Source organism: Balaenoptera acutorostrata, chromosome 2 (assembly GCF_949987535.1).
Source record: "Balaenoptera acutorostrata chromosome 2, mBalAcu1.1, whole genome shotgun sequence".
Taxonomy (NCBI): domain Eukaryota; kingdom Metazoa; phylum Chordata; class Mammalia; order Artiodactyla; family Balaenopteridae; genus Balaenoptera; species Balaenoptera acutorostrata.
In genome coordinates, this window is record NC_080065.1 from 98627652 (window position 1) to 98654650 (window position 26999).

Genomic DNA, 26999 nt, shown 5'->3' on the forward strand with positions numbered 1-26999 from the left:
CCACATCAAGAAATTAGGGAAGAAAAAAAACCCAGGAAATGAAATCCAAATAAAAAGATAGAAATGATAAAAATAAGACCAGAAATTCAAGATTAGAAAAAAAATAACAGAGGATCCACAAGAGCAAAAGATGGTTCTTTGAAAAAGACTAATAAAATGAATAAACAGCTGGTAAAACTAGTCAGCAAAAAAAGAGACAGAAGACACAAATAACAATACTAGAAATAAAAAGGAAACATCACCACAGATCATGACATTTAAAATATGAAAGATATTAACAACTTCATTCCAATAAGCTATTTAGATGAAATGAACTGGGAGAGACAGTTATCCATGTGTCTGTTATGTTCCTCTATGTCTTACTGAGTATGTGCAAGACCCTGACTCCTCTTTACCTGAGCCATTTCTTAGGGTAGCATTTACAGTGAGCAACCTTGAGATATGAGGTACTGTCTCCTTCCAGGGCAGAGAACAAGCTTGCTTACTGCTTGCTACAAAAGTGGTGGATTCCTTAAGCTCAGTGTTCCTCAGATGTGACACAGACCCACTGCATGTGTAGCACAGACCTGGGCCTCGTGTCACCCACAGGGGGCTTGTGAGCAAGAGGAACCACTGCAAATATGCTGATAGTAGTGCCGCTTGCTGTGTCATGAGTAACAAAATCCTTTGTCTCTGATCCAGGAGTTTTGTGTCTTCTGCCAGAATCCATGAAACAGTAATAGGCTAACTTATTAGATTGTTAAGTGGGGTAAAATCAAATCCCAGACCTGACAAAATGGATAGGAGGGACTGCTAGTGACAGTGAAGATAGCATCAAATTCTCTCCCCCCAAAACAAATATAAACTGGACAAAATTGTCAAAAACAATCATTTGAGGGCTCTGGAAATTGACCAAAGGAAAACAACAAATTGAGAATCATTTATTCACTTTAAAAAACTCTGCTGAATTTTGGGTAGGAGTAGTGGGAATCTGCGGCATTCTAACCAGAAGCTGCTTTTATCTCCCAACCCCCATAATACTCCTCAGCTTTGTTGGGGCAACAGTGCTACCAGCATGAGGCCAGCAATGAAAGCCAGGAGCCCCACAGCTGGAGGGAGCCAACTTGACTTGGTAGAGTAGAGGGCAAAAAGTCCATACCCAGTGGTGCTGTCAAGAAAAATTGCAAACTTGGGAGGAAATAAATGGAGAAAAGCCCATAGCTGTTAGCCTGAAGTCGTGATCTCACGTGAGGTGTGCAGCAGACCAGTGGACTGGCCAAAAATTTAACAGGGAGATCCTGGAAATGAGAGAGCCACTGAGGGTCAAGATCAGCGCTTCACTTATCTCTGAGTGACTGGGAGGCTACGTATACACAGGGAGACACAAGCTTACCCCTACAAGCCTGCCCCTGCAGATATCTGCATTTGAACCCTGGTTCTAGCACTAATTGTGTGACCTTTGTCAAGTCAATTTAACTGTTCTGTGCGTCAGTTTCTTAATCTGTAAAATGGGAAAAAGCAGTTTTTTAATATAATTACAATAAATAATTATAATAAATATAATTTATTTACTTGAGAGAAGTAAATAAATTATATTGAATGCGGAACATAGTACAGCAGGCAATAGTATTACAAAAGTATTTACTATTATTACTTCTCAAAATGTGGTTTAAAAACACTTGCCTCAGAATTCTGGAGGGATGTCCAAGATTCAATCCAGGTGTACTGAATCAAAGTCTCAGGTTCAGGGGAAGGAATTTGGATTGTGCCCCGCGACGGGAGGGGCCGCGATAGTGAAAGGCCCGCGCACCGCGATGAAGAGCGGTCCCCGCACCGCGATGAAGAGTGGCCCCCACTTGCCGCAACTGGAGAAAGCCCTCGCACGAACCAAAGACCCAGCACAGCCAAAAATAAATAAATAAATAAATAAATAAATAAATAAATAAATAAAAATTAAAAAAAAAAAAAACCCTTAGCAAACTTAGAAGGGAAATTTCTAAATTCAGTAAAATTACTGTAAACTGTCTACAGGATACCTTGAAAGCATTCCTAGAGAACAGGAACAAAACAAGAATGCCTATTATGGCCACCTCTATTCAGCACTGTACTGGAGGTCCCCGCATATGTAATTAGACAAGAAAAAGAAAGAAAAGAAAAGGTGTGAGGAATAGAAAGAAGAATCTGTCCTGACTTGCAGATGATACAATTATATACACAGAAAATCCAAATGAATATACAAATTACTGGAATTGACAAGAGAATTTAGCAAAATTGCTGAATAGAAGAATCAATTTAAAAGTTGTATTTCCACGTACTAGCAAAAAATAAAAAATTTAAAGATTATAATAGCATCAAAAATATAAAGAAAACAATATTAATTTAACATGGGACTTCCCTGGTGGCGCAGTGGTTGAGAATCTGCCTGCTAATGCAGGGGACACGGGTTCGAGCCCTGGTCTGGGAAGATCCCACATGCCACGGAGCAGCTGGGCCCGTGAGCCACAACTACTGAGCCTGCGCGTCTGGAGCCTGTGCCCCGCAACGGGAGGGGCCGCAATAGTGAAAGGCCCGCGCACCGCGATGAAGAGCGGTCCCCACACCGCGATGAAGAGTGGCCCCCACTTGCCGCAACTAGAGAAAGCCCTCGCACGAACCGAAGACCCAACACAGCCAAAAATAAATAAATAAATAAATAAAGTAGCTATAAAATTTAAAAAAAAAAAAAAAAAAGCTACTCTTTTAAAAAAAAAAAAAAAAAAAAAAGTTGTATTTCCACGTACTAGCAAAAAATAAAAAATTTAAAGATTATAATAGCATCAAAAATATAAAGAAAACAATATTAATTTAACATGGGACTTCCTTGGTGGCACAGTGGTTAAGAATCTGCCTGCCAATGCAGGGGACACAGGTTCAAGCCCTGGTCCGGGAAGATCCCACATGCCGTGGAGAAACTAAGCCCGTGTGCCACAACTACTGAGCCTGCGCTCTAGAGCCTCCGAGCCACAACTACTGAGCTCACGAGCCACAGCTACTGAAGCCTGCGCACCTAGAGCCTGTGCTCTGCAACAGGAGAAGCCACTGCAATGAGGCCCGCGCACCACAATGAAGAGTAGCCCCCACTCGCCACAACTAGAGAAAGCCCGCGCGCAGCAATGAAGACCCAACACAGCCATAAATAAATAAATAAATAAATTTTTAAAAAGATTAATTTAACAAAAATACACAGAATACTTCTATGAAGAAAATTACAAAACTTTATCAAAAGATTTATGGAAGACCACAGCAATGGAAAGATAGGTTCATTCAATGGAAAATGCACTATTACAAAGAAGAAATTGTTCACACACCAAATACAATTCCAATCAAAATCCTAACAGATTTATTTTGTTTTGTTGAAACTTGTGCTAACTCTAAACTTTGTATAAAAATACAAAGGACAGATGACAGCCAAAATCTTGAAGAACAAGGTATAAACACTTGTTTTACCAATATTAAGAATTTTAAAAGCTTTAGTAATTAAGATAATATGTTACGGGTGTATGAACAAACTGATCAATGGAATAAAACAGATAGCCCAGAAACAGACTCAGGTAAATATGGGCATTTAATAGGTGAAAGACTTGGCATGGCAAATCAACAGAGAAAGATGAGTTTTTTAGGGGTGGGGGGGAAACCTGGACACCTACCTTATCCCATATACAAAACTCAATTCAAGTAGAAGACAAAATCATACATATTTTAGAACATAGTATAGGAGAAGATATTCATGACCTCAGGATAGAGAAGTATTTCTTTAACAATACAAAAAACACCAACAATAAGGGAAAAGACTGATATTTCACTAGGAGCAGAAAGATAAACACAAACTGTGAGAAGATATTTGAAATAGTTATAACCAAAGGATTAACCCCCTGAATATATAAAGGAATACTTTTAACCAAAGCATCCAATTATTTTTTTAAATGGGCAAAAAATGTGAACAAGGACTTCACAAAAGAGGAAATCCAAGTGGTAGATAAACCTGTGAGGAAAAAAATAACCTCATAGAAAAGCAAAGTAAGCAGCAATGAGGTATAATAGCATTTTCTTTAAAAATATACACATATATCTACAAAAATAACTGAAACACATCAAAATGCATAATGGAATTATGGGTGGATTTTATTCTGTGAACCATTATTTCTCAAATTCTTAAGTGTTGCTTTTACGACATCACAAACCCCGGAGATTTTCTGAAGTTTTAAAGTCTGACAACACGAATTTGGAATTTTCCATTGTTACTGGTGAAAGCACTGATTGATACAATTGCTTTAGAAAAGTTAGATGTCACCTAGTAAAGATGAAGATATACGTACTCTATCAGCAAACAATTCCAGTCCTAGATGTACTCTCAAGGGATGATACATATGTGCAACAGGACATAATATACAAAAATGTTCATAGTGGCTTTGTTTATAACAGCAAAAAACCTGGAACAATCCAAATGCCATCATAGTAGAAAAGACACATAACTTTGGAATATTTATATGATGGACTACTATGCAGTAATGAAAACTACAGCCATATGCATCAACATGGATGACAGCAAAACAAAGTCACAAAAGAATATGTGTACTACCTAATTCATTAAATAGAATATTCCATTAAACTTTATTTATTAAGGTTTACTTTTGCTTGATTTTTTTAGACATCTTTCAGGAACGTAAACATCAGTACTATTCAAAGTATGGTCCAATGACCATACTGAACTGTCAGTGGCTGATGAAGAGAGAAGCACATGAAGTCAGAGTAAGCATGCATAGAAAGTAAGCATTTGGAAAGGCTGGTAGCAATTTGATATTACCAAAACATTCAAGCACATGATTTTGTATTTACAAAATTATGAGTTTGTGATTACTTGGAAATTTTTTTTAAAGTAGTTTGAGAAGAACTAGTATACATAACTGGTAAAAAGAAAAAGAAAAATTATTTTCTTTACAAGCAGAACATTGGTTATCTCTAGGGAAGAAATTCAGGGATGTGATCAGGAAAGGATACATAGAGCCTTTTATGGTGCTGACAATATTGCATTTCTTAACCTGAGCATTGGTTATTATGAGTATGTGCTTTATAATTTTATTTCTCTTTAAATTGTACATGTTTAATACCCTCTTCTGTATTATCACAAATTTCACAATTTTTAAAAGTTTAAAAATTTGTTATAAACAATACCAATTCTTTAAAAATATATACATTTATCTATGGAAAAACGGAAATACATCAAAGCAGATGGTGGATTATTGGCAGATTTTACTCTTCGAACCATTATTTCTCAAATTCTTGCGTTGTCTTCTCTTTGTAAGGTAGTAGCAGTCACTAGTAATTACCAGCACTAAAAACAGATTATGCCAGGCCTAATATATGTTGATTTCAGCAAGGAATGTAATCATTCTAATGATGCTATCTTATGGGTAAAATGGAGAAATGCAGACAAAAATAGCACATTTGGTGGTTTAGGGACAACATCCCTACATTTTCCTCCAGAATTTGGAAACAACTGAGATGGAGAAGTTATTCAGGAGATCAAACATCACCTTTACTAGTAACAAAGTTAAAGAAAATGTTTTTTTGATCTGTACCGAGGAGTCCACACCCCTGAATTAGAGATTAATTCACTCAATTGCTGGCCTAGCTAGACAACTATGCACCACTCCCCACACCTGGAGAGGACAAAGTGAAATTCCTTGGGGAACAAGTCTTTTGATCTATATGTTTTCTTCCTCCTCTAGCATCCTATAAAGGTCTTAGAACCTTCAAGTCCATTCTGCTTCATGACTTGCTTAACATTAGTTTCTTACATAGCTATCCTGTCTCCCCCGACAATTATGTTCCTGGAGGTCAGATTATCTTACTCATTTTTGAAACTTCTAGCAGACTATTATGTACATGATAGACTTGCATATTTGTTACATACTATTTAAGAGCCCATATGAGTTGAGGCTACAGTAAGAACTTTAAGAACTAAAGAAAGATCAAGTGATTAAATTGGACCAATGACAAAAATATAGCTATTATTTATTAAGGGCTTGTATATGATAGGCACTGACCCTAAGTGTTTTATGAACATCTCATTATAGTAGATATTACCTTAGTAATAAATGAAGAAACAGAAATGCCAAGTTAACAAAATCATTTGCATGAGGTCACACGACCATGATCTGAACTTGACTATGACTCCAAAACCAAAGCACTGAACTGCTATTTTTTTAATTTAAAAAATTTCTTTCTTTCTTTATTTTTGGCTGTGATAGGTCTTCATTGCAGTGTGCGGGCTTCTCATCGCGGTGTCTTGTTGCGGAGCACGCGCTCTAGGCGCCTGAGCTCAGTAGTTGTGGCTCACGGGCTTAGCTGCTCTGTGGCATGTGGGAGGCGTATTCTTAACCACTGTGCCACCAGGGAAGCCCCTGAACTGCTACTGAGGTATACTGAAATCAAGATTGCTAAGTCTTTGGAGATCTATCCTTAAGTGGTGTTTGTAGGTAATTACTGCATAGTGGTTGAGAAAGAGGGGTCTGGAGCCAGACTGCCATGGTTCATATTCCAGATTTTGCTAATTACTAACTGTGATATAGGCAGGTTTCTTAACCTCTCTAGGCCTCCCTTTCCTCATCTGTAAAATGGGAATAATATCCTTACTTCATAGGATTATTGCAAAGATGAAACGTGTCAATACAAGCAAAAGACTTATCACAGCAGCTGGCACAAGCAAAGCATTCAATAAATGTTAACCCATTGGGCTGGCCAAAAATTTCGTTTGGTTAATGAATACGTTGTTCAATTTAGTTCCTGGTGAAAATGAAAAGTGTCTTTTTACTTAAAACCAAACGAACTTTTTAGCCAGCCCAATATATTATTGTTATTTCTCTGCTACTTTTGTACTTGTGCCTAGGAACCAGAACGTCCCCCATAACATTATAAAGGGGGAACAAAGTTGAGAAAACTTGGCATTATACAACCAAAGGTTAATTTACCTAAAAACTAAGAGCTTTTAAGGGAATTGAAGGCTTAACTTCCTTTCACCGAAACTTTCAGTAAGAAAAGGAAAAGTAAGGTTAAAAGTGAGGTGTTTACAGGTTGTATTTCTCTTCTTTAACTTTCTTTCTTGGTCAGTCCCTGAGATGTTCCAATGAAATATCAAATAAATTATCACTTTCTTGCTACAAAACTGTACTCCAAGCTGCAAGTTGATAAGGAGCTTCAAAAAGGTTTAAATCTTGACAGAAATAAGTGAAGTCAGTTTGTTGAAAGATTTTTTTATTCTACAAGAATTGATTGGTGCAATCCTGAAGAACCAACATTTTTAATTTAGAGAAATTTTTCTTTTCAAAAGTAAATGAAAACTCCCTTTGAATAATTTATATATCAATTTGTTTAATTCTTGAAAACAATAGTCATAGGGTCTGCTTTGTCCTATTTAACCATAAATGTTATACATTTACAAACTGAAGCAAAAATGGATAGTACAGAGATTTAAATGAAATCTTTCAAAGAATAAAATTGCTTTTCAGTCCACTGTGTTTTTAAAGATGATTATCATCAAGCCAGGATGAAAGCTGTGAACCCCAAACCATTTGTTTCTTTAATAAAAAATGAATATTTAGATTATTAGCAAAGTAATATCTTAAAATGTATCTTCACACAGTTGGAATTTTAGTATAAACTTGTATATCAAGTCCCTTTCCATTATTTATTCTACTTTAAAAATATATACAGCTAATGATGTTTAAATATGTATTCTGAGCCGTAAGTCCAAACGTAAATATTTGGGAAATTCAAACTGTTGCAACAAGTTATGAAAGGATTAAAGAAAAATGATGAGCTACAAATTATATAGGGGAAGGAAGAAAAAAGTTCTTACTTAATATTCATGTCTAGGTAGATATGTATTTTCTAATTTTTATATACATATCTAGTTGAGTATAGGCAAGCCATCAAACTTTAACCAGTTACAAACAGACTAGACTAAGTCAGTACTATTTTCTACAACAGGTAACAGTGGTGATTTAAAAAATTTTAATATATCTCAATAGTTTCACCGCAAGTTTATCTGTGGTAATAGTCTTTAAATATCATGAAGTTTTGATAGACACAGATTAAATAACTGCATTATCTATGCCAAACTCGGCACACTGATGATACCCAGCTCTGCTGAATTATGGTGTAACTATCTGAATACAACAGAGCAGACAGGCAACCAGAAAAGGACATTTAACATACTCCCATGTTTACCACTTTAACATTAGTGTTTAAAATTTGCAAATCTAGAGGGACACTTAAAAAGCTACAGGACAACTCCAATACAAGAACCCCAATAGATAAATCTGCAGAATCTTAAACTTCAGTTCTTAATCCACTGGTAAATATTGTTGAAGGAGTAGCTATTTGGTCTTCAAAAATTTTAGAACTAAAAGTCTGAAAATACGCTCATCCCTTGCTACACTGTAGCACTTGAAATCAGCAAGCAGGACAACCTGAATTCATTTTGCTCTTACATGCAGCAGTGTGTATGCATCTTAAGACAGCTTAGAATTAAGAGTTAACTTCTAGTCAGTAGTGGTAAGTGACTAGAATTGCTATCCAATCAGTATTCTGTGGTACCACGTATCAAAGTCCTAACAATATGACAGTCACGTTCAGCACTCATCACTTTTAGGTGGGGGATAGAAGCATGGCAAAAAGCAGTTGCAATTTTTTTTTTTCTTAACAGCATAAAAGCTTTAAACACATACAATTTTGCATCATCTTGTATTCTATTCTAGAATACTTGGACTCATTTCAATCAGCTCAATCTATGCAAGTTATAAAACACAAACACAGTCTAAACCCTATAGTCTACAGAAAATGCACTAATGCTCGGATTATCAAATAAGAAACACACACACACGGCATTCTAAATTTTTAAATCATCTTAGGGCTGCTAACCAGAGATTGTACAAATTACATGTGCAAGACAAAAAAACAAAAAAAGAAAGAAAGAAAGAAAAAAACCAAAGTAACTAACTTCTCAGTGCATCACACCCACTAGGATAAAATGTATGGCACTTTTATAATACTATATTACAACTCTCAATTTAAGCTGGGAGTGACTCAGACATTAAAGCCACATATGAGTAAGAACTAGCCGATTCAAATGTTTAAAATGAAACAGATCACCTTTTTTCTTTGTAAAAGCACTGAAAATGTAATATGTGCAGATAACTCACCTAAAAGTCTTCTCATTTCATTTGCCCCCCATTGTAGTGTCTTAAATTGTTCTGTAATTATTCTACCTGTTACAACAGTCTGACATTTAAGGCCTGTGTAAACTCTATTATGTTATTGAAACATACTATTTCCTGTGTGGTAAAAATGTCTTTATGAAAAAAAATAACATATCTGGTTATAGATCATAGAATAAACCCAAACAATAAAAATGACATTTTCCAAGCTACTGAGAAATAAATTAAACCATGATGTATCAATTTAAAATTATATCAATATTAACTAACTAACATTTCTATGGTAGATTTTTTTCCTCATAAAATTAAACAGTGCAGAATAGGGCTTGGGCTGCAGCTAATCACATTTGGTTTTCTTAAAAACAAAACTTTATTTCCTATAAACAACTGAAAGGTAATTTTCTTCCTCCACAACCCATGTAGACATTAAATTGAAGGTTTTAAAAATCTCCACTACTTACAAGAAAAGTATTTTTAAATGGCTAAAAGGAACCAAAATACCAAATCAAAATACTTTAGTGTGCGAAGAGCAGATAGAAACAACCAAGAAAAGAGTAGATCATTGTGTTGAATATTTATGAATAGCCCAAAATAGTCCCAAAGTTTTTCTACCTTTACAAATAAAAAAAGGTGTCCTTTCCACAGCTTGGGGATATGCATCGTACATCCCTCCACAACAAGCGTATGAGTAAGATTCTAAAAATGTTGCCAATATTAAGTTCTTCGGTACCTAAAATTAATTAGAGGACAGCAATATTACAGCGGCAATGGTGGATCAATTCTCAAAACGTAGTTACGATCCAACACGAGTTGTCGTGGTTCTTTTATCCGAGAAAAAGCTTTTCAGAAGAAATACCTGCCCTATGCTCACCACCAGAAGAATGAGGGCTTCTCCTACTGACCAATAGGCCACTCTTGTATTTAGATCCTCAGCTCGGCTTCGGCCTTGAGCCTCTCTCAAACGGAAATGAGTCTGATAGTCAATGACAGATTTCAGAGCTTCGTGAATTGAAACACAGGCAGATTCCATCTAAAGAGAAAGATTTTCAGTTAGTATGTTTTAATACTTTCTGTATAATCCATCTAGCATATTCATCTTTTCTTTTAATTTGATCTCAATTCCTCACCTGACTAACATTCTACTAAACTGGCACTCATTCATTCACTCATTCGTGCGAATGGTCCTGGCAAAGCAACTCTTCTACACATTCTCACTAGGATGACTGGGAAGGCTAGAGATCCCATGAAGCAGCTGCTTGCCCCAAACTGGAACATCCCAACTGTGGCATCTGTTAAGGTGGGAGACGGAACATGAAGCTAACAGTAGGAGAAATACTAAGCAGTTAAGGTTGGTAGCTACCGAATTTCAAGGCCAGGTTTCTTAAAGAGGAAGAATTAGGAAGGGAATGGCAGGTCAGTAAATTTGACCAATTGTAAGAATATGAATCAAAGTCCAAATATATACAAAAACAAACAAAATATGGCATAAAAGTAGTTAGTCAAAGTTATTTCAACTATCTTAAAAGCAGTTGAAACTGAAAAGTGATAGGTCAGAGTAGTAATTTTTTTTTTCACGTTTACCATTTTGCTAAATAAGTCTTCTTCCTCATTCCAGTCAACAAAACCAATATATATGTGCTCAATAGGACATAAGTTTCATTTTCACTGTGTAATGAGTTTGTAGGCCTTCATCTGATGACACCATACCTTTTCCTAAATTACACTAACTGCTTTGCGGTAGGTTAAGAGTGTAATTTTTTTTGTTGTATACGAGTTTAATGTTTTTCTACTGCTAAAAACTTAATCCTGGTGATGAAATATATGCTTTATTATATTATACTTATTTTACATCACAAACCATGTATTAGGTATTTTTTTCAATATTTGTTTGTTGTAATTTTAATAATAGACATTAGAAAATAATTTAAACACTTAATAAAGTTCTACCAAAGTAAGTATGAAAGGAATAGTTATAAAAATATTTCATTAAAAGTTCCTTTAAAAAGTACGAGAGATGAAGACTGGCGCCCCTCACTGCCACCCGCACTGGGCCTGCAGCAGCTCTTCTGTCCTGTGCTGTGGACTCCACACAAGAAACAGTGTTTTCTTTGCTGCTTTAACAGTGGAATTAGATGTTAAGTATGTTGACATCGGTGCCCACTATCCTGGTGAGGTAAGGAACAAAAAGATCTTGGAATGAGGAGACCTACAAGATGGCAGAAGAGTAAGACGCGGAGATCACCTTCCTCCCCACAAATACATCAAAAATACATCTACATGTGGAACAACTCCTACGGAACACCTACTGAATGCCTGCAGAAGACCTCAGACTTCCCAAAAGACAAGAAACTCCCCACGTACCCGGGTAGGGCAAAAGAAAAAAGAAAAAACAGAGACAAAAGAATAGGGATGGGACCTATACCTCTGGGAGGGAGCTGTGAAGGAGGAAAAGTTTCCACACACTAGGAAGCCCCTTCACTGGTGGGGACAGCGTGGGGGGAAGCTTCAGAGCCACGGAGGAGAGCACAGCAACAGGGGTGCAGAGGGCAAAGCGGAGAGATTCCCGCACAGAGGATCAGTGCCAGCCAGCACTCACCAGCCTGAGAGGCTTGTCTGCTCATCCGCCAGGGTGGGTGGGGGCTGGGAGCTGAGACTCAGGCTTCGGAGGTCAGACCCCAGGGAGAGGACTAGGGTTGGCTGCGTGAACACAGCCTGAAGGGGGCTAGTGCGCCACAGCTAGCTGGGAGGGAGTCCAGGAAAAAGTCTGGAGCTGCCAGAGACCATTGTTGCGGGGTGTACAAGGAGAGGGGATTCAGAGCGCCGCCTAAACGAGCTTCAGAGACGGGTGTGAGCTGCGGCTATCAGCGTGGACCCCAGAGATGGGCATGAGATGCTAAGGGTGCTGCTGCAGCCACCAAGAAGTCTTGGTGTGCAAGCAAAGGTCACTATCCACACCGCCCCTCTTGGGAGGCTGTGCAGCCCGCCACTGCCAGGGTCCCGTGACCCAGGGACAACTTCCCTGGGAGAACACATGGCCTGCCTCAGGCAGCTGCAATGTTACACTGGCCTCTGCCGCTGCAGGCTTGTCCTGCAAACCAATTATGACTACCATACCCCTCCCTCTCCCCAGCCTGAATGAGCAAGAGAGCCCTAATCAGCTGCTGCTTTAACCCCGTCCTGTCTGGGCGGGAACACACACCGGAGGGCAACCTACACACAGAGGCGGGGCCAAAACCAAAGCTAAACCCCAGGAGCTGTTCGAACAAAGAAGAGAAAGGGAAATTTCTCTGTGCAGCCTCAGGAGCAGCGGATTAAATCGCCACAACCAACTTGATGTATCCTGCATCTGTGGAATATCTGAATAGACAATGAATGTTCTCAAAATTGAGGCGGTGGACCTTGGGAGCAACTGTAGACTTGGGGTTTGCTTTCTGTGTCTGATTTGTTTTTGGTTTTATCTTTATATTAGCTTTAGTGCTTGTTATCACTGCTGGATCTGTTTATAGGTTTGGTTGCTCTCTTCCTTTTATTTATTTTTATTAATTTTTTAAATTTAATTTTATTTTTATCCCTTTTTTTCTCTTTTTCTGAGGGTGTATGTGTATGCTTCTTTGTGTGACTTCGTCTATTTAGGTTTGCTTTTACCATTTGGTTTGAGGTTCTATCTGTTAGGTTTTTCTCTCTTCCTTTTCTTCCAAGCTGTGTGGCTGCCAGGGTCTTGGTGCTCTGGCCGGGTGTCAGGCCTGAGCCTCCGAGGTGGGAGAGCCGAGTCCAGGACACTGGACCACCAGAGACCTCCTAGCCCCACGTAATACCAATCGGTGAGAGCTCTCCCAGAGATGTCCGTCTCAACACTAAGACCCAGCTCCACCCAACAGCCAGCAAGCTCCAGTGCTGGACACCCCATGCCAAACAACTAGCAAGACAGGAACACAACGCCACCCATTAGCAGAGAAGCTGCCTAAAGTCATACTAAGTTCACAGACACGCCAAAACATACCACTGGACACAGCCCTGCCCACCAAAAGATCCAGCCCCACCCACCAGAGCACACACACCACTCCCCTCCACCAGGAAGTCTACAAAAGCCACTGAACCCCTCACCCGCTGTGGGCAGACACCAAAAATAACGGGAACTACGGACCTGCAGCCTGCGAAAAGTTAAACAAAATGAGAAGACAGAGAAATATGCAGCAGATGAAGGAGCAAGGTAAAAACCCACCAGACCAAACAAATGAAGAGGAAATAGGCAGCCTACGTGAAAAAGAATTCAGAGTAATGATAGTAAAGATGATCCAAAATCTTGGCAATAGAATGGAGAAAATATAAGAAACGCTTAATGAGGACCTAGAAGAACTAAAGTGCAAGCAAACAATGATGAGGAACACAATAAATGAAATTAAAAATATTCTAGAAGGAATCAATAGCAGAATAACTGAGGCAGAAGGACGGATAAGTGACCTGGAAGATAAAATAGTGGAAGTAACTGCCGCAGAGCAGAATAAAGAAAAAAGAATGAAAAGAATTGACGACAGTCTCAGAGACCTCTGGGATAACATTAAACGCACCAACATTGGAATTATAGGGGTTCCAGAAGAAGAAGAGAAAAAGAAAGGGTCTGAGAAAATATTTGAAGGGATTATAGTCGAAAACTTTCCTAACATTGGAAAGGAAATAGTCAAACAAGTCCAGGAAGCGCAGAGAGTCCCATACAGGATAAATTCAAGGAGAAACACGCCAAGACACATATTAATCCAACTAACGAAAATTAAATACAAAGAAAAATTATTAAAAGCAGCAAGGGAAAAGCAACAAATAACATACAAGGGAATCCCCATAAGGTTAACAGCTGATCTTTCAGCACAAACTCTGCAAGCCAGAAGGGAGTGGCAGGACACATCTAAAGTGATGAAAAGGAAAAACCTACAACCAAGATTACTCTACCCAGCAAGGATCTCATTCAGATTTGACAGAGAAATTAAAACCTTTACAGACAAGCAAAAGCTAAGAGAATTCAGCACCACCAAACCAGCTTTACAACAAATGCTAAAGGAAGTTCTCTAGGCAGGAAACACAACAGAAGGAAAAGACCTACAAATACAAACCCAAAACAATCAAGAAAATGACGATAGGAAAATACGTATCGATAATTACCTTGTATCGATAATTACCTTAAATGTAAATGGATTAAATGCCCCAACCAAAAGACACAGACTGGCTGAATGGACACAAAAACAAAACCCATATATATGCTGTCTACAAGAGATTCACTTCAGACCTAGGAACACATACAGACTGAAAGTGAGGGGATGGAAAAAGATATTCCATGCAAATGGAAATCAAAAGAAAGTTGGACTAGCAATTCTCGTATCAGACAAAATAGACTTTAAAATAAAGACTATTACAAGAGACAAAGATGGACACTACGTAACAATCAAGGGATCAATCCAAGAAGATATAACAACTGTAAACATTTATGCACCCAACACAGGAGCACCTCAATACATAAGGTAAATGCTAACAACCATAAAAGGGGAAATTGACAGTAACTACAAATCGACAGTAACTACAAATTACTGTAACTACTACAATAATAGTAGGGGACTTCACACCCCATTTTCACCAATGGACAGATCATCCAAAATGAAAATAAGGAAACACAGCTTTAAATGAAACATTAGACCAGATGGACATAACTGACATTTATAGGACATTCCATCCAAAAACGACAGAATATACTTTCTTCTAAGTGCTCATGGAACATTCTCCAGGATAGATCATATCTTGGGTGACAAAACAGGGCTTGGTAAATTTAAGAAAATTGAAATCGTATCAAGTATCTTTTCCGACCACACGCTATGAGACTACATATCAATTACAGGACAAAAACTGTAAAAAGTACAAACACATGGAGGCTAAACAATACACTACTAAATAACCAAGAAATCACTGAAGAAATCAAAGGGGAAATCAAAAAATACCTAGAAACAAATGACAATGAAAACACGATGACCCAAAACCTATGGGATGCAGCAAAAGCAGTTCTAAGAGGGAAGTTTATAGCTATACAAGCCTACTTCAAGAAACAAGAAACATCTCCAATAAACAACCTAACCTTACACCTAAAGCAGTTAGAGAAAGAAGAACAGAAAACCCCCAGAGTTAGCAGAAGGAAAGAAATCATAAAGATCAGACCAGAAATAAATGAAAAAGAAATGAAGGAAATAGCAAAGATCAATAAAAGTAAAAGCTGGTTCTTTGAGAAGATAAACAAAATTGATAAACCATTAGCCAGACTCATCAAGAAAAAAAGGGAGAAGGCTCAAATCAACAGAATGAGAAATGAAAAAAGAAGTAACAACTGACTCTGCAGAAACACAAAGGATCATGAGAGACTACTACAAGCAAGTATATGCCAATAAAATGGACAACCTGGAAGAAATGTACAAATTCTTAGAAAAATACAACCTTCCAAGACTGAACCAGGAAGAAACAGAAAATATGAACAGACCAATCACAAGCACTGAAATTGAAACTGTGATTAAAAATCTTCCAACAAACAAAAGCCCAGGACCAGATGGCGTCACAGGTGAATTCTATCAAACATTTAGAGAAGAGCTAACACTCATCCTTCTTAAACTCTTCCCAAAAATTGCAGAGGGAGGAACACTCCCAAACTCATTCTATGAGGCCACCATCACCCTGATACCAAAACCAGACAAAGATGTCACAGAAAAAGAAAACTACAGACCAATACCACTGACGAACATAGATGCAAAAATCCTCAACAAAACAGTAGCAAACAGAATCCAACAGCACATTAAAAGGATCATACAAAATGATCAAGTGGGATTTATCCCAGAAACACAAGGATTCTTCAGTATACACAAATAAATCAATGTGATACACCATATTAACAAACTGAAGAATAAAAACCATATGATCATCTCAATAGATGCACAAAAAGTTTTTGACAAAATTCAACACCTATTTATGATACAAACTCTCCAGAAAGTGGGCATAGAGGGAACCTACCTCAACATAATAAAGGCCATATATGAGAAACCCACAGCCAACATCGTTCTCAATGGTAAAAAACTGAAACCATTTCCTCTAAGATCAGGAACAAGAAAAGGTTGCCCAATCTCACCACTATTATTCAACATAGTTTCGGAAGTTTTAGCCACAGCAATCAAAGAAGAAAAAGAAATTAAAGGAATCCAAATCAGAAAAGAAGAAGTGAAACTGTCACTGTTTGCAGATGACATGACACTATACATAGAGAATCCTAAAGATGCTACCAGAAAACTACTAGAGCTAATCAATGAATTTGGAAAAGTAGCAAGATACAAAATTAACGCACAGAAATCTCTTGCATTCCTATACACTAATGACGAAAAATCTGAAAGAGAAATTAAGGAAACACTCCCATTTACCACTGCAACAAAAAGAATAAAATACCTAGGAATAAACCTACCTAGGGAGACAAAAGACCTGTATGCAGAAAACTATAAGACACTGATGAAAGAAATTAAAGGCGATAAAAACAGGTGGAGAGATATACCATGTTCTTGGATTGGAAGAATCAATACTGTGAAAATGACTATATTACCTAAAGCAATCTACAGATTCAATGCAATCCCTATCAAACTACCAATGGCATTTTTCATAGAACTAGAACAAAAAATTTCACAATTTGTATGGAAACACAAAAGACCCCTGATAGCCAAAGCAATCTTGATAAAGAAAAATGGAGCTGGAGGAATCAGGTTCCCGGACTTCAGACTACACTATAAAGCTACAGTAATCAAGACAGTATGCTAGTGGCACAAAAACAGAAATATAGATCAACGGAACAGGATAGAAAGCCCAGATATAAACCCATGCACATATGGTTACCTTATCTTTGATAAAGGAGGCAAGAGAATACAATGGATAAAAGACAGCCTGTTCAATAAGTGGTGCTGGGAAAACTGGACAGCTACATGTAAAAGAATGAAATTAGAACACTTCCTAACACCAAACACAAAAAGAAACTCAAGATGGATTAAAAACCTAAACGTAAGGCCAGACACTATAAAACTCTTAGAGGAAAACATAGCAGAACACTCTATGACATAAATCACAGCAACATCCTTTTTGACCCACCATCTAGAGAAATGGAAATTAAACCAAAAATAAACAAACGGGACCTAATGAAACTTAAAAGCTTTTGCACAGCAAAGGAAACCATAAACAAGATGAAAAAACAACCCTCAGAATGGGAGAAAATATTTGCCAACGAAGCAACTGACAAAGGATTAATCTCCAAAATTTACAAGCAGCTCATGCAGCTCAATATCAAAAAACAAACAACCCAATCCAAAAATGGGCAGAAGACCTAAACAGACATTTCTCCAAAGAAGATATACAGATGGTCAACAAACACATGAAAGGATGCTCAACATCATTAATCATTAGAGAAATGCAAATCAAAACTACAATGAGGTATCGGCTCACACTGGTCAGCATGGGCATCATCAAAAAATGTACAAACAATAAATGCTGGAGAGGGTGTGGAGAAAAAGGAACCCTCTTACACTGCTGGTGGGAATGTAAACTGATACAGCCACTATGGAGAACAGTATGCAGGTTCCTTAAAAAGCTAAAAACAGAACTACCATATGACCCAGCAACCCCACTACTGGGCATATACCCTGGGAAAACCATAACTCAAAAAAACACACATGTACTCCAATGTTCACTGCAGCACTATTTACAATAGCCAGGTCATGGAAACAACCTAAATGTCCACTGACTGATAAATGGATAAAGAAGATGTGGTACATATATATAATGGAATATTACTCGGCCATAAAAAGGAACGAAGTTGGACCATCTGTAGATATGGATGGCCCTGGAGTCTGTCATACAGAGTGAAGTCAGTCAGAAAGAGAAAAATAAATATCATATATTAATCGATATATTCCACGCATGTATGTGGAATCTAGAAAAATGGTACAGATGAACCTATTTCTAGGGCAGGAATAGAGATGCAGACGTAGAGAACAGACATGTGGACACAGTTGAGGGGGGGTTAGGGGGGATGAACTGGGAGATTAGGTTTGACATAAATACACTACCATGTGTAAAACAGATAGCTAGTGGGAACCTGTGGTATAGCACAGGGAGCTCAGCTTGGTGCTCTGTGATGACCTAGAAGGGATGAGGGGTATGGGAGGGAGGTCCAAGAGGAGGGGATATATATATATATATATTTACACACACATACAGCTGATTCACTTCGTTGTACAGCAGAAATTAACACAACAATTAAAAAAAAGAATAGAATAAAATGTGATACAAATAAAGGAGATTAAGCGGTCCTAAAAGCATTTATCCACGTAGGTTTTTATCTATCTATCTATTTTGGCTGCACCAGGTCTCAGTTGTGGCACGTGTGATCCTCGTTGCGACATGTGGGATCTTTTTTAGTTGCGGCATGCGGACTTCTTAGCTGTGATATGGCGTGCGGGCTTCTAAGTTGTGGCATGAGGGCTCCTCAGTTGCAGCATGCAAACTCTTAGTTGTGGCATGCATGCGGGATCTAGTTCCCTGACCAGGGATTGAACCTGGGCCCTCTGCATTGGGAGCATGAAGTCTTACCCACTGGACCACTAGGGAAGTCCCTGCTTAGGTTTTTAAAGCAAACTGTCTTACTTTACAAATTAAAATTTATTAAGGTTAAGTTATAAACAATGGCCCCAAAGAAAAATCTTTTTACAAAGTGCTGTTCACACATGATGCAAAAATAAAGAGAACATTTCTAAAAATAAGAACATTTGAACACATCTTATTAATGCTTACAATAGGTTTATGAATTAAGGCTCTTACACATTCTTAAAAACTGCCTCTATCGCTACATGATTTTGGCCAGGAGACTACCTGGAACCTGGAAACAATGAAATCCAATTTAAGGTTTTAATAAGAAGGTGATAAATAATTCCTTTGAATACCGAACTATCTTTTAGACATACTCTAAGCTCAAAATGTATCTGAACTAGAAATAAAACAGCCCTTCTCATCACCTGAGCAGTATTTGTTCACTGACTCTAAATTTCTTTTGCTATCTTTCCCTCATTAAGCTATTCTTCAAAATAAAACCCAATTTAGCTACCTTAACTATTTTTGTTAGATGACTTACTATTAATCTTTACTACTTTACCTTCAGTTACAGCAAAAGTTACTGTAACAGCAGTTTGAGTAACACTAAATACTGGTATAAAAGTATATATATATTAAGGCATCATTTTTGCTTCCAGTTATACCAACCTGCTAAGTTATGGTAGCAACATTCCTCCATGAATTACAGAAAATGCTTCATAATGCTGGAGTACTGTTTAGACTTTTAAGCTTCCTTTGCCATTGATGTTTCTACCTAAGTGATCCCCCTATTTTAATGTCTATTTTCTTTTCATAAAATCCTTTAACACTGGTCTTCACTAAAAAAGTCTGAAGTTCTCTGTGAAATGCCTAATCTACTGGAAGAGTTAAGATAGTTCTTAAAGGTTGCGTTAAAGTCACAAAATCTGTGTTCCATCAATGAGTTAATGGATATTAAATTATGCTTTTTTTCCCTTTAAACATATCAATGTTGTGTTACTGACTTTTTATTACCTGGGTAAGAGCACTGACTCGGTTCTCACTAGGAAACAAAGGTGGGTCTTCTCCAACTTGAAAATCAAAATACACGGTTTTATGTGTGAAAGTAGAAAATTCATTGCTGAAGCAAAATTTGTATGTCCCATTTTTGGAGGCTGTGAAGGTAAAACTATCATACTGTTTCTTCATCTCTTTGTATAACACATTACCATCAGGATCTTCTAATCGACAATCTACATCATAGTGACCACCAGTAATCACCTACAAAAGAGAAAAAAACAAAAAATGAAGAGATCACTGCAACTAACAAGTTTGAGAAATCAACCAGGTTTCCTGTTGAAATGGCTATAAGGTTTTTTTACCATCACAGGCAATTTTACATTTCTTGATTTCTACCAGTGGATGTAACTTGGGAGGCAGATTTCAGTTCAACTAAAGTTTTACAGAAACTGAACAAATTTCCTCATGACAGGAGAGAGGGAACTAACCAACAAGCCAGACAACTGTTCTAGTTACTATAGGCCTCTTACATCACTTAGTTCTCCCAACAACCCTACAAGACAGTATTTTTCCCTCAATTTGACAAACTGAGAAACTGAGTTAAAATAAGTAACCTACCCAAGATTTTTCACCTAGTAAGAGGTTGAATGCCAGATTCATATGCTTGACCCTTAAGCTTACTGCCATGTAATATCTTCCTTCCCAAAATTTTTTCATCTAGTTTCCTATTAGCATCATCCAAGCACTCTCAGATAGTACAGTGAAGCACTTAAGTAGGTCAGTCCTTAGCCTAACACCCCATGCATACTTCTTTTATAGAACTTAAACTCATTTTACTGCCAAATTACAAACAGACTATGTTTAAGTTCTTTTATAGGTCAGTTATATGGAATTTGATACATACTTTGTTTTGAATTACATTTTGAACAGAACAGACTTGTGGCCTATTCCAAGAGTATATCATTATTTACAAACTTGTTTCCAAGAGAAACATAAATGATTAAACTACATTGTTTTAACCCCTGTGATTAAAGCAAAACCGAAACAGAACAACACGAAAGCAAATAAATGTTTTGTTCATCTGCATAGTCTGTGTTTAAGGGAAAGCATATGAAAGGAAAGCCAGGGGTAGGTGAAAAGCTTCTGAAGAGGATTTTGGAGCTATTTTCAAAGGCTTATGCTTAATCAGTTACAATTTGAGCCATTTGAGTTATACAAATGAAGAGAAGAGGGAGACATTTTTCCTGAGGTTACTTGGCAAGCATAAGAGAGGAAGAAGGAAAAGGATTAAAGAGGAGAAAAAACTCCTTATATGAGAAAACACTGACTGGGAAAAAGAGGGAGAGGAGACAGGAGAAGAAACATAGGGTGCCTGTATCCACCTGAGGTAATGAGGAAGAGACATTGGGTTTGGGGGTTTCCAACCACCATGAGATATATTTTCAAGCTTGAACCCTCTGGGTTAGCATAATATTGACATTCTACATTTGTGGAACACAGAGATCAAACTTTGGACTTCAGAGAAGATTGATTATTTATATGACCTTTTGTCACTAAAGAGATATGATAAATAACTGAACTATGTTAAAAGATCATTTTGATAATTAAATGAAATATAACTAGGCACTTAGGAAACCGTAAAATACGCAAATATTAACATACAGATAAAACGTTTGACATAAAACAGTGTCTTATCAATTGGGCATTTACCCCTCCCCACCAAAAGTCGACAACCTTTCTTCTAGGTGAAATAATGACTTCACTTTATATATCCAATTATTCATACTTAACCATAGTACTCTGAATAATCAAAACATACATACAAACAAAAATACAGAACCAGAACTGATCATCATGCCACTTTTCTTCTATCAAACTTTAAAACAAATAATCTTACTTCAGATAAAAATAGCCCTTACGACTTATCTGGTCATGTAAGAAAGAAACTGGGGATCATCTCAAATTATGTGTCTACCTGTCCAGTTAGTCACAGAAACCTCTCGATACTATTGCCTCTCTCAGATTCACCCCATCTCTTCCATCCACAATCCACAATCCAGACGGGACTAGTGGCTCAACTTCCTAAAAGGTCTTCCCATAATCCAAACTCTCCTCCCTCTAATGCAGGGTCTCTTAACCTCAGGTATTAGATGGTCTGGGGCTGGGTAAGTCTTCCTCTCAGGGGGCTGTGTTGCCCTGCGCACCGTCGCGTATTTACCAGCATCTGCAGTCTCTAACCGCTAGATGACAGCAATGCCTCCCTCCCCACATGTCTCAAAACCTTCTGATAATTCCTGTGGCCTACAGAAAAATCCAAACCTGTTAACAACAGCATACCACACCCCTGTACCCCCTCAAGGAAGTCTCAGCACCTTTTACACCCTTTCTCACTCTATGTTCCAAAAATACCAGAATGCCAGAACTTCTCTGAACAAGTCTCTGCTCTACATCTGCACTAATAGTGACAAATTACACGGGGTTTGTTTGCTGAAGAAGAATCACAGGACCCAAAATGACTATACTTATAAATCTACAGTTTATGAGAGAGAGAGAGAATACAATATAAACCATCACAGCCAAAAGCTGTCTCACAGCAAGAGGACAGAAGAGATCAGGTATGGGCTCCTTTGTTCTCCCTCTGTGAGGGATGTGGCCAGAAATATACCCTCTCAGATCAGGAACCACCGAAGTGTGCAAGGAACACCTTGGAATCAGTGAGCCCAAAGTAGAGTCTTGACTGGGTTTTTTTATATTTTGCTTTTCACATAAGCATATTTCTGCCGTGTAACTATTCTCAGTAGCAGACTCTCCGGGGGTCTCACTGAGACCAAGTACAAATCATCAATCTCACTGTCATCAATGAACAATGCTGACAAACTGGCACAAACCTCCCCCCTAAAGCCCTCAGACCCACAGTTGCAAAGCAACACTACGATTTAGTATTTTCAGTGCCGACTCAGGTTAATTTTCAGGCTTGCTGGAATTAAGTCTCACAAACATAACATATCTGCTGAGGAAGTCCCTCCCCCATCTGCCACCCTGTAGAGTAACTTCTATTTATCCCTCTAGACTCAGCTCATACATCAGACCCTCAGCTAAATTTCCCCTGATGATCCTCCGTCTTCAGCCAGCACTATACCTAGTGTGTACTTTCATTATTGCATTTAACATTACATGACTATGTGTCTATGTAAGATCTCTGAGGTCAAGTTCAGCCTTATTTGTCTTTGGGAGGTAGTAAAATAAAGTGGTTAAGAGCTTAACCTGGGAGGGAGGGAGACACAAGAGGGAAGAGATATGGGGATATATGTATACGTATAGCTGATTCACTTTGTTATAAAGCAGAAACTAACACATCATCGTAAAGCAATTATACTCCAATAAAGACGTTAAAAAAAAAAACTTAACCTGGAACTGCATACTGATTCTGCTACCTGTTACATTTTGTAACCTTGGGTCTCAACTTACCGAAGCCTCAGTTTCTTCATCAGTAAAAAAAATAATAAAAACTCTCTAATAAACCCATCTCATATCGAGTTGCCCTGAGAATTTTTTTTTTTTTTTTTTTTTTATTTATTTTTGGCTGTGCTGGGTCTTCGGTTCGTGCGAGGGCTTTCTCTAGTTGCGGCAAGTGGGGGCCACTCTTCATCGCGGTGCGGGGACCGCTCTTCATCGCGGTGCGCGGGCCTTTCACTATCGCGGCCCCTCCCGTTGCGGGGCACAGGCTCCAGACGCGCAGGCTCAGCAGCTGTGGCTCACGGGCCCAGCTGCTCCGTGGCATGTGGGATCTTCCCAGACCAGGGCTCGAACCCGTGTCTCCTGCATTAGCAGGCAGATTCTCAACCACTGCGCCACCAGGGAAGCCCGCCCTGAGAATTAATACACCTGAAACGCTTGCTATACTGTCTGCCACATAATAAACAGTAATTTTTTAGCCCGCAAGAGTAGTAGAGTAGTACTCTCACCAACAAGCACAGCACCTGCACGTAGAAGTCAAGAAATGTTTGTTAAATTCAAACAAATAAAATTTTCACTGACACTTTATATTACAATTCCTGCTATCATCTTTTCTGTCCCCTGGTCCTAACCCATGAAGTTAAGCAAGCCTAAGAGCCATCCTTGGCCTCCCTCCCTCACTCGCTGTAGCCAAATCATCACCAAGTTCTGTTGCTTTTACCTAAAAAGTGTTTCTCATCCTTTCACTTTTCTCCTTCCCCAGTGCTACCACCCTAATCTCAGCCTGGACCACTACAATAGCCTCCTAATCAGTCTTCCACATCTACTTGGCAATACTCCTTAATACCTTCTCTACCTGCACAAGTTAATATCTGTACAGCTACCAAGAATACTTAGAACTTGTCACTGCACTGCTTACAACCCTATGATGGCTTCTCATACTCTTAAGAAAAACTAAAATCCTTTACCCGGCCAGCTGGGCACTACATGGTCTGGCCCCTGCTGACCTCCCTTCTTCTGGCTCCTTATTCCCAGGTACAGTGGACCTCTCTGTGTTCTTCAAATTCCCAGTCACTGTTACCACAGTGACCTTGCCAAGGCCATTCCCTCTTCCCCCTCACCAAAGCATTTACAACTCATCTTTTCCAGTTCAGCATCAAATCACTTCCTAAAGGAAGCCTTCACAGATTCCAATGACCAGACCGTATATCACCTATTCTCTGCTCTTAAAGCACAATTGTGATGAATGAACCGGTACTAATTAAGAAAAGAACCCTAGGATAGGTAGGGAATCAAGAATGATGGCAGCGACCCTATATGTTCACTTCTCTATCACCAGCACCTAGTACTCAATAGCTGTTCAAACATGTTAAGTCTACCAACAAAAAAAGAAACAGTAAAGACTGTTCTAACCAATTTAAGAAACTACGTTCTGTTAAATAGGCACTTTTATATAATCCCCCAAATGAAAAGGGGCCTCTCATTTATCACAGCAATTCCTTCTACAAATCCTTTGGCAGATGGTCATCTGGTCTCGAATAGGGCTCTTGCAACGACAGGGACCACATTAACCAATAATCCTAATATCGATGGAAAAACTGAAAAGCAATGGAGTTAGATACCGGCAGCACTTGAAATCTGATTAAAGTGGAGGTGCGGATTAGAGAGTGGCGGACTGACGTTGGGCACTATGGAACAGGAATACTTTTTTTTTTTAAAGGAAACTCTTAAAGAAAAAAGTTCAAAATGAAGGACATTAGACAAAAGACGGAAAAATCACAGCCACAGGAAGCATTTCTGGAATTTATATATCTTAACATCTGGTCTTAAATGTCTAATGCGCAAGGTTTCGGACAGGAAAGCCAAATGGCCTGCATCAGCTACCTAGATGTGATTCCTGAATCAGCCAAAGAATGAGAAAACAGCCTCGACCCTGGAACCGCGAGCTGGGGCCCGCGACCGCCTGAGCCCGTAGTACCTGGAACTCGAGTGTGCACTTGGTGCCCTGCGTGATGTCCTCGTAGAAACACTGCTTGGCATTGTCGGGCAGCTCGAACGTGATCTCAGAGGCGCCGCAGGGCCCCGGCACCAGCAACAGCAGCAACGCGAGCAGCCTACAGCCCCAACGGCCCGCGGCGGCAGCCCAGCGCTGCGCGGACCCCAGCCGGGGCATCCCGAAGCGGCGGCGGCGGCCTCAACCGAGCTGCGGGGGGACGCGGGGTCAGGTCTGCACGAACTCACGGCGCGCGGCAGGCCTCACCCCAAACGGCACCGCGAAGACGCACCGCAGAGTTGCTCCGAGCCCTGAGAGATTCGAGATGCGCAGTGAGTCGCTGCTCACGGGGTAGGGACCAGGGCCTAGACGCCAAAACGAGCTGGGGAGCGGAGATAAAGACGGCAGAAAACAAGCGGAAAAGACTTGAGATAGCCGGAAGCGGGGACAAGAGACGGGGGAAAGAGGCGGGGCCTGCGGCACCTGCTCCAGCGACCCGGATGTGCTCTCCCCCGGCCGCGGGGAGAGACGTTGGAGTGTGTACGTGGAAGCTCGCAAGGCGTCAGCTAGGCCTCCGACAGCGCCTGGGCCGAGAGGCGTGGCCAGTATGGTGAACGTGGCGGGGCGGGGCCAGGAGAAGGGGTGTGGCCTGTGGTAGGAGCTGCCAGTCCGTGAGTGTTTCTGCGAGAGCTGAACGCAGGGGTACTCAGAGGGAGTGAGGAAGAGCCCATATTGCCCTAGAGGGCTAATCACCGGTGGTAGAGCGCTTTGCAATTTGCAGAGAGTTTTCTTGTAAATAATAAGTTTGGGGGGAAGCAGCTTTGCTAGGAGCGCGAATTCTGTGACCACCAGACTATAGGAGTTCTAATCCCTGCTCTGCTGGTTACTGGCTGTGTGACCTTAGACCAGCTGCTTAACCTCTCTGCTTCAATCTTTGAATCTGAAAAATGAGAAAAATAATAGTACCTAGCCCAGAGGGTTACTACAAGGCTTCACTATTTGAAAAAAGCCCTAGAAGAGTGGTTGTCATACAGGAAGCATCATACAGTAAGCATGTACGTAGGACCCAGGCAGGGAAGTCAGAGGGTGGTGGGAAGGCCGGGTGGGGAGGTGGAAGTGTTTGATGAGGGGGGGGGTGATGAAGGACCTTTAATGGCTTCAGGTGCCCAAAGCCTCTTCAGGGGGGAAGGAGCCCCCAGGAGAGTAGATTTGGGGGAGATTGCACCTTCCTGAGACCAAGTGAAACAGAGCAGGACCCTATGGGGCCTTCCCAGGACAGACAACCCCATGCCCTAACCGCCCCAACGATGCCATGTCCTCAGCCTGCCTTTTGTCTGTAGAAAAACTTGAGTCAAAGAATAAATTTAATCAAGAAGTAAAAAACTGCAGAAGCAAAAGAAAACGGTCAAACAAGACAAAACAGCAATAGTCATTAAACAATGTCAAGGACATTTAGTTCCTTCTCAAGGGCTATAGATAATATTCTGAACCATATCCTTTGAGCAGCTGTCTTGTAGAGAATGTAATCCCCACCAGGTGGAAGAAATTAACTACATGATGACCAGACTGTAGCCATGACATAAGCTACCACAATTCCGAGAACTGGCCTCAAAGAAATGGGAACAAACTGACCCTGGAACTGAAGACTAACTGTACTTAAAACAGTCGAGGTG

At 39.4% G+C, this 26999-nt stretch overlaps 1 protein-coding gene across 1 annotated transcript; it reads right to left on the reverse strand.

The window, feature by feature from the left end:
* Window positions 1–4115: 4115 nt before the first annotated feature.
* On the reverse strand, window positions 4116–25870 carry TMED7 (transmembrane p24 trafficking protein 7). The gene is made up of 3 exons (XM_007192118.2): window positions 25312–25870; window positions 19893–20138; window positions 4116–10266 (listed from the first exon to the last, which is right to left on the reverse strand). The coding sequence occupies exons 1-3, from the start codon at window positions 25504–25506 to the stop codon at window positions 10030–10032; spliced, it is 678 nt and encodes a 225-aa protein (XP_007192180.1). The 5' UTR covers window positions 25507–25870; the 3' UTR covers window positions 4116–10029.
* Window positions 25871–26999: the final 1129 nt, after the last annotated feature.

What these genes read in the sequence shown, in the direction of transcription:
- TMED7 (XM_007192118.2), bottom strand. Translation starts at nt 25,506, where the DNA reads ATGCCCCGGCTGGGGTCCGCGCAGCGCTGGGCTGCCGCCGCGGGCCGT. An exon ending in AGTGCACACTCGAGTTCCAG is followed by an intron (nt 20,139 to 25,311) that starts GTACTACGGGCT and finishes TCTCTTTTGTAG; the next exon opens with GTGATTACTGGTGGTCACTA. An exon ending in GAGTCAGTGCTCTTACCCAG is followed by an intron (nt 10,267 to 19,892) that starts GTAATAAAAAGT and finishes CTTTCTCTTTAG; the next exon opens with ATGGAATCTGCCTGTGTTTC.